The sequence below is a fragment of the Eurypyga helias genome, unplaced genomic scaffold (genome assembly GCF_000690775.1).
Source record: "Eurypyga helias isolate BGI_N326 unplaced genomic scaffold, ASM69077v1 scaffold223, whole genome shotgun sequence".
In the NCBI taxonomy this organism is placed as follows: domain Eukaryota; kingdom Metazoa; phylum Chordata; class Aves; order Eurypygiformes; family Eurypygidae; genus Eurypyga; species Eurypyga helias.
The window spans coordinates 750-9,294 of record NW_010242850.1 but is presented as its reverse complement, the minus strand read 5'-3'; the positions used below and the strand labels follow the sequence as shown (position 1 = coordinate 9,294).

At 46.0% G+C, this 8,545-nt stretch overlaps 1 protein-coding gene across 1 annotated transcript in view; it reads left to right on the top strand.

Moving 5' to 3' along the window:
• Positions 1–296: 296 nt before the first annotated feature.
• The window catches only part of OSCP1 (organic solute carrier partner 1), an 8,978-nt gene continuing 729 nt past the window's right edge, over positions 297–8,545 (top strand). Inside the window, exons 1-8 of the mRNA XM_010149190.1 lie at positions 297–354; positions 3,981–4,135; positions 4,637–4,804; positions 5,406–5,486; positions 6,044–6,147; positions 6,506–6,634; positions 7,161–7,230; positions 7,899–8,038. Of these exons, the coding sequence (XP_010147492.1) occupies positions 297–354; positions 3,981–4,135; positions 4,637–4,804; positions 5,406–5,486; positions 6,044–6,147; positions 6,506–6,634; positions 7,161–7,230; positions 7,899–8,038 (905 nt within the window). The remainder of the gene's footprint in view (positions 355–3,980; positions 4,136–4,636; positions 4,805–5,405; positions 5,487–6,043; positions 6,148–6,505; positions 6,635–7,160; positions 7,231–7,898; positions 8,039–8,545) is intronic.

Below are 8,545 nucleotides of genomic sequence, written 5' to 3'. Positions count from 1 at the left end.
TGTAAAGTGCACAAACCAGCTGAAAACTTCCCAAGCTAAAGATTTGATCCAAAGTAAGATTTTCTCTCCGTGGAAGCAACAGGATTTTTTCCAAGGGCAGGGCAAGGTTTCATCCTTCGTGTGCTCAGTGAAAGATGCCAAGTAACTGAAGAGTTCGGTCTTGTTAAGCACCAAATGCTGATGAGAAAAACCCAAGTCCATTAGGTAGATTGCCTTTTTTTTGTTTTGTTTCTTTTTTCCCTTTTAGTTTATTTCTTTTACTCTTCTTGCAACTATTGTTCTTACTTCTTGAACCGATGTTTTTGTTTTATATGCTTCGTGTAGATGAATGGACAGATGTGGACAGGAAACGAGGTACTGTAACCTTCTAGCTGCATGCAGTAGACAAACACCACTACATGCACACGAGGCTCATCGTACGTGAACACACCGTATGCTGTTCCTGCAGCCTTCTAGCCATAGTGTCCAAGGTGGATAATATATTCACCTCTTCATTAAAATGCACTTTAACTACAGATCTCAGAAAAAAACAGACAACATCTCAAAATCATACGGTTTCAGAACCAAATTGCTAATTTAACCAAGCCTATAAATAGATCAAAACTTTTTATCATAGCAGTCTTTCTAGCCAAAATGTTTGTATTTTTCTAGCATCATATTAATGCAAGCTTATAATTATGTGAGCAGCGTGAAGGTTGTTTTTCTGCTTAAACGCAGGAATTTTATGTATACTGCATTTTTCTAAGTTTTTTTTTCTAACCCGTTGCTTAGGGTTTTGACAGGTGAACTCCAGGGAAGGTTGAAGGCATTTCCATCCTGGCTGCTTATCCCTCTCCGCTAGCGGTCACCCCCCTCGCAGCAGCGTGATCACAACGGTGCCCACACTTCAGCCAAGCTCATCTTGACTGAATCTGTCCCTGAGGGGGGATTTGAGCTGAGGGTCGGGTTCTGCAGTGGGGCAGCCGAGGGGTGAGCCTGCGTCTCCTTCTGGCCTCTGCCTTGAAACGGCAGCCTCCGGCAAAGGGGTGTGGTGAGGAGCTGGGTGAGGAAATGCATCTCCTCAGCTACCTCAGGTGTTTTGGGAGGTGAACGCGAGTAGAGCTTCCAGTGTCCTTTTGAGCAGCCCTCTTTTAAGGGAGAGCAGGGTTATGATTTGTGTTTTTCAAAATAAGCATCGTTTGTAGGTTTTGAATATTTACTGAAGGTAAACACCGATGTCCTGGAGTTTGCCACGGCTTGGTTTTTTGCTACCATTACGTGGTGTTTCCAAAAACACGTTTTTGCAGCTTTTAATGTCTCAGAGGTCTAAAAGGTGCCCTATTCCTCTGCTGTCACATCCAAAATGCTGAGGAGCTGTATGAAAACCCGCTTTAGCATATGTAGATGGTAGCAGCACAGATGCAGATCCCATGAGAGAGAAAAATGTTTGCCCGTCAACACCGCTCTTGGGGCGGTCTCTGAGGAGTCCTGCAGAGCAACCAGCCAATCCTGTCACTGGGGAAGCCATGTCAAGGCGCCTTTGCCTGCCCCCAACCTTGTTCCAAACCCTTGCAAGTCGAATGTGTGACTGTTTTGAACTCGGAACATTCCCTCTGCTGCCTTGAATGTCCCCCTGGGAAGCACGAGCATAATCCAGGTGTAAAGATTCCGGTCTCATGTCATGCATCCGAACCATGTTACGTGACAGCGCGCTAGACGTTGGGACGTGTCTGTCGCCGGTGACATGGCACACGTAGGCGAAAACCACCGTAAACCCTCGGCTTCTCTTCTGTCCATCGCATTGCCTACACTTGGTTTCCCTCTCCCCGTCCCCGTTGATGAAACCCCTCTCTGCTTTTATGCTTTGTTGCTTGGCGTGCCATTTTCCCTGAGCTGACGCTCCTTTCGTTGTTATTTGCCATCGTTAGAATGGTGTGTGCATCTCCCCAGGGATACCTGCGCTCCGAGATCTCTTCGCTCTGTCATTATCAAACGTGCCGCCTGAGATTTGCCCTTTACCGTGAATTCTTTATGTCTTTCTCAGTTCTTTTTATAGCCGACACCAGAGGTTTTAATTTCAGAAGATAATTTCTGTGAGGCTGGGTGTGTGGCTAACACGCATCTTCCGATTCCGCTGTGACCGCGTACCAGCCACAGTCAGCGTACTGGGACGTTGTCCGTCTCCTGACGGTTTTGGTTGTTAGTGACTCTCCAAAGACGGAGGAGAAGCCTTTGTGCGGTCAACATACACGAGTGACTTAAAAACCCTTTTCTTGATAACACTATAAGGCCGAAGTTCTGATTTTTGTCATAATCAATTACTTGCAAAATCAAATATATACTAATACTAATATATTTGATTTTCTCCACTGAAAAAGTGAGGAGTTTAGCCTCAGGCTGCAAGTAGGGATTGTTTTATGGACAGTTTATCTGAAGGGAGGAAGAGGAAGGATTTTTTTCCCCATTTGCAGTTAGGTGGTTTTGTACTCCACGCTGCTCAGAAGCGGAGCTGGGGTCTGCCTGTACCGCTTGGGTACCCAGAACAGCAACCAGTGAGCCCCGTTAGCTACGGAGCAAGGGATGCCAAGAGGTGTGTCACCGGTGACGCACACCAGCGTGGGAGAAAACCTGCGAATATCAGGTTTGAGCAAGGAGAGAGGATCGCCTCCGAAGGCACTGGCACTCGGGAAGAGAGCTGTCAGTGTCCCGGTTCTCGGCACCCACGTCATTCCTAGCAGCGTTCCCAGGGAGTTCATCATCTGAGAAAAGGTAAAGCGACTGGGGCATCAGCCTTCTGTTGGCTGTTTGTGTCGCTCCAGTGCGGCAGTTGTGAAAAGCCGGGTGTCCAACCCACCGATGAGTAATGCCAGCAGTCAAACAGCTAGTCACTACCACCACGTAGATGTTCACTTTTTCTTTGTTCTTACTTCCTTGGAGATTTTCCTAAGGAGAACAGGAATATTCTGAGGAGAATAGGAATAATATCCGTAGGAATCAGCTGGCATTATGAGCTTCAGCAGCATCTGCTTAGGAAAAATCATGCTTGGACAGTAACCTGGGTGAATTGACATTTTCACTTAATGCTTTTTTTGATAAATAAATGCTTATTTATGATAACTGCAGAATGTGTCAGGTAGAGAATAAAATTATCAGATCCAGCACAAGAGCTAAGATGCTGCATCTGCTTGAATCGCTGCACAATGTTTTCTCTCTTTGTTGCATTAGAAGCTCGATAACCAGGGCATAGCCCGTGTACTCAGCACTCCTGAGCTCTACATGCTCTTGAGTCGCATAACAATTCCATGTCTAAATTCCCACTTAAAATGAAGCATGTGTAAGGAAGTTTAGAGCTTTGGGCTTCTGAACCGCACTGGCATCTGCAGGTGTTGCTGTGTCAGAGCCGGGAATGGCCTGACATAGATCCCAGCGTTACAAGTGCTTCCTTAAATACTTGTCAGTGTTAATCCGTTTGAAACAAATACTTCAAGGAGCCTCGAATCATCCAAGAGCTTATGTTTAGAAGGAAAAATGGACTAATAGTGTCAGAGGCTAAAGAGAGAACAGGCAGGGTCAGCTGTAGTTTGCAAAAATCTGGAGCCATGCAGCACAGGAAACAGAACTGCAACTTTTATAGATCAGACACGTCAGAGCAGCCTGTAAACAAAATTATTTATAAAGTAGGAAGTGCCAGCTGTAGCTGTAAAAACAAGGCCACAATCCCAGTCGTATTCCCACTGGAAACCAGGGTTTGTTACAGCCCAAGCAGCACTTCTGCCCCTGGGCACAGTCAGTCTGCTCCCTCAGAGCCGTGCGGGATTGAGAAGCGATGTGCCTCCTCCTTTTTTTCCTTTGTGGCTTTGTACCTGGTTTCCACAGGTGAACTAGGTTCACGTTCGTAGCGGCGTTCACGTCAACCCTCACCGCTGCCCGTCTCCAAGTTCTCAGTGTGGGATGAATGTTCCATTTCTGAAGCAAAAACCAGAGACTCTTTGTCTTTGCAGTTATGAATGACATCATCACAACCATGTTCAATAAAAAATTTATGGAAGAGCTGTTTAAACCACAGGAACTCTATTCCAAGAAAGCTCTGCGCACAGTGTACGACCGGCTCGCTCACGCTTCCATCATGAGGCTGAACCAGGCGAGCATGGACAAGGTAAAGCAGACCTCCCGCCCAGTCCTGACCGCGCTGCCGCTCACTAGTCTCTGATGGCGTGATTAGTGCGTGGCTCTACCTCACTGCCACGGGAAGCACTTTGTAACAGCCATCTTGCAGTTTGCATCCTTGGTAAACGTGGTTCTGACAAGGAAGCTTTGGGGAAATCCGTGGGAGTACCAGATCCTTCAGAACCAAGTATTTCTGCTTTAATATGTAAACGTGTAAGTCGTTAGGAACGGGATTCCCCGCGAGACCGCTGCCCGGTGCCGGTGAAATCAGCAGTAGTTTTAAAGGCAGTCGGAGATACCAGCAGGAGGGCTGACAGTGTGTTTCCAGAGGTCTTATTTTCCTAAGAAACAAGGCTAAAATGGTTCTTCCTACCATAGGCATGTGCCAGCCTCGGGGTTTAAACCCCTTCCTACACCAACGGGAAGTCACCTACGCGGCGCCGCGCTCCCTGTTGCGACGGAACCAAGATTTCCCCGTGTTCTTTTGCAGCTCTATGACCTTATGACTATGGCTTTCAAATACCAAGTGTTGCTGTGCCCGCGGCCCAGAGACATTCTGCTGGTCACATTCAATCACCTGGACGCCATCAAGGATTTCGTACACGACTCTCCTGGCATCCTGAACCAAGTGGACGAAACTTTCCGACAGCTGATTGACGTAAGAATCCTTAGGAAAACGGTGGGACACGCTGTTGCTTGAGAGGGTTTTTTTTTCCCTTTCAGGCTGATTTGGCACTAAGAAGTGCCGTGTCAAGTGCGGAGGTTGATAGGTTCCCATCCTCAGAGAACTATCTGAGTAACCTTCCCCTCTTTTTAACCAAACTGGCCTCTCGGTCCACAACTTCAGCTCGTGTAACTGCTGCGATTCCTCGGACGAAGCGTATGAGTGTCCCAGTGAAAGGGAGCTGGTTTCATAAAATCTTAAAAGTTCTGGGAAGTCATGAAATGTTTCTAGAGGGCTTCTGGAGGGGAGATGTCTATGAGTCAAGTGGTATCTCTCTACTGGCCCGGTTTAGCTCTGCGCTGCTTAGTCAGCCTGCTCAAAGTCTCCACTGACCTCAGCAGAAATGAAACCAGACTCTTAGTCACGGGTAATAATTACTGATAATGACCAGCAGCCCCCCTTGTATCAATTCTGCTTCCCCTGCCACGCACGGACCATTTTTGGCTAGCGGTGGTCCGATACACTCGTTTCTGCCTTGACCTGGGTTGGACGCAGTGCGCTTGCAAAGCTGTGCACCATGGTTTTTCTTTTCCAGACGTACTGCTGTCTCTCCGATGGGGAATTTCAGCTCATCAGGCAAACACTCCTCATTTTTTTTCAGGACATGCACATAAGGGTAAGAGCCCAATATAACTAGTTGGTAAGAACAGAAGGGAGTTTCTGGGTAGAATATGAAGGTATTTTGTCATAATTACACTGTAAATCTGGGGTTGTTATTTATGCTTTTCAGTCATCTTGATGTGCTTGCAATTTCAATCTTCAAAATTGTACGAATTGAGCACATTCACTACAGTAATTCTAAAATGTTATGAAAAAATGAACACCTACTAGTACGGATTTGCTAGTTGATAAACATGATTTTCCTTTTAGTAGAAACTTGATACGAAACCAAGGACCTGAGGTTGAAGTCATGGGGCTTGATACTCTAAATAAATTTATCACACTCAAGTGCATAAACAGCACCCTTTGTTTTTAATGTTGCATCACTGTGCCCATCCTCTGGACCACAGTTCTATACTGCTGGCTTTGGCTGTATCAGTCTCTGTACAGAGATCAAAATCTTTAGGAAACCAATCCCGGTCTAGGCAGGAAGGCTGCAAGGTCAGGCTTCAAAGAATTTGGGTCAGAAGGTACGTAATTGATTTTTCTAGAAGGTGGACTATTCTTTTGCAGGTCTCTATCTTTCTGAAGGATAAAGTGCAAAACTCTAACGGTCGCTTTGTGCTGCCAATATCAGGCCCTGTTCCGTGGGGTACAGAAGTTCCAGGACTCATCAGGTGAATTCTGAACTGTCACTTACACTGTTGGCAGTGCCGTGCGTGTCAGTCCCAGAGGTCTAACAGGAATCGAGCTTAGACTGTCATTCGTGTTGCATGGATAGCTCAACCTCCTGTAAGTACTGTGTAAAGAGCAGGATCTGGGACCAAGTTACCCAGCAGTGAAATACTGAGCTGTTTCTGCCATTCTCTATTCCAGTAAATTAGCAATTAGTAATTTATCCTTCAAAATGAGCATTTACTAACATACAGAGTAAGGTTTTATTCCCCTTTTCCTTGTGCGGTAAGCAGAGGAATTCAGTACTGAAAATCAGTAATAAAACTACTAAACTTGGCTCAATAATGCCTTGTTTTTAAGGATCTTTAATCACAATGGAGATGAAGTTAAAAGAACTGAGTTCACCACTGATGGAAATTATGTTACTCCACAAAGGGAAGGATCTTTTGACCTTTATGGAGACAGAGTCCTCAAACTTGGAACAAACATGTAAGTCAGTTTTGTCCCACACAGAAGCATGAACTAAGCGTGGATCATTACGGATTTGTTCGGAAGCACCTCTTCGGCTTTGTGTGTTTTCTTTTTTGCCTGGTTTGCTACTTTCAGTGTGACTTCTTTACAGAGTGATGTCCTGAAACAGAACACGTGTGGATAGGTGTGTGTAAGGAGCAAAATATTTACAGTAGAGCAGAGTGTTCTCAGCTGGTACTGCATACTCTCTGAAATGTCATCTAATTTAACTGCATTCAAGACATCCTTTCTTTTCTCTGTGTTTGTCTTCAGTAGTTTTTCCATTCACAGATTAAGAGAGAGCAGTGTTCTTTCTTACTGCTCTGTTGCTCGCACATTTCAATGCCTCAGTAATCCATAAAGCTGAACTGTAACTTCTCATTCCGGTTATTTACAGTCATAGAAAAATATCCTAAAATCATATTTTGATCCTGTGCTGCCTCCTCCAGTTCCGGTATGATGGACAGCTAACAGTTTGCTCTTCCTCTTGTGTGCTTCTCTCTAGGTACAGTGTTAGTCGGCCAGTAGAGACACACATGTCAGGATCATCCAAACACTTGGCATCCCACGCGAAGGTCAGTGTTGTTCTGTGCTTGTCACTGGTTAACTAGTCTGTGTCAGCGAGTCCCGCGCCTGCTCACACCTGGTGGCAGCGTTTCCTTTCAGCGCTTTCACCACATCAACCAGATTTTACATTCTGCTTCTCTTAATGGATGGGGACACTGAAACACCCACGTCTGCCATCTCCAAATCATTTACTGTAGAGTTACGCTGTCTTCCCCTTCATCTCCTTTCGCAGGGAAGCAATAAGCATCTTCTTAGTCTACAGTTACAGGATAACTTCAGGGAGACCTCTTCTGTTGTTCTCAGAGCCTCGTCCAATCCTCCATGATCCCTTCTGAGCTAGTGGAAGGGCACATTTTCCTAAAGAATCTTACACGCAGGTTATGCAATGGTCTACTCGCTTCCTATCATCATCTCTTCAGAAAACAGAAAGCTTGGTTTACAGATTTCTCAGCTGCTCAGTTTAGCTGGAACATTATCTTGTCCTGGGTCTATAAATTCAAGCAACCATTTAAAATATATAATTACTAGTTATCAGCACAATCTGTACCATTACCAATGCAGAAGTGTATTTATATCATTCTGAAGAACACTTATGTAATATCAGCAAACACAAAAATGACTGCAGCCCTCATCTCCCTGGTAACCTGACCAGTGAACCCATTGCTGTTTCCTGCAGGAGAACATAGCCCCTAACCCTCTTGCTAAAGAAGAACTGAACTTTTTGGCCAGGCTGCTGGGAGGTCTGGAGATCGAGAAACCTGGCGGCAGCGAGACAGGATTCCGGCTGAATTTGTTCACAACTGACGAGGAGGAAGAGTATGCTCAAGTCCTTCTTGGTTTGGGGTTTGTGATGTTGTGCCACCTGGGCAGGCCTGGAGACTGACGCTGGCCCTTAGCAGCTTTAGGGACCGAGTAGCAGTTTTTTTAGCATTTTCTGACTCTGGGCCAGATGGTCCTTGCTGGAAAAGAGAGGAGAGCTCTCCCTGGCTTGACCTTTTTATTACAGCTGTCAGCAAGGAGCGCCGTTGCCCTTACTGGTGTCTCCTGTGGTGCACGGCCTCGCACTCCCTCCAAGTGAGACTGGCTGTCAGCAGCACGTGCCGGTCTGAGCTTAGTTCTGTCCCGTGGAACAGCCCTGCAGCCCTTTTGGCTCTCCTCTCCACCAAATACATGTGTGTATTTCGGAGGTGAGAGTTTAACTGACGGAGGTGATGAGCCTGACAGGCTTGAACTCCTTAGCCCCTTCCTGGCAGGGAGCACAAGGGCAGTGAGACTTCATTACCAGGTTTCTGCAGAATGTTTTTACCTATTTTTAATCTCAAC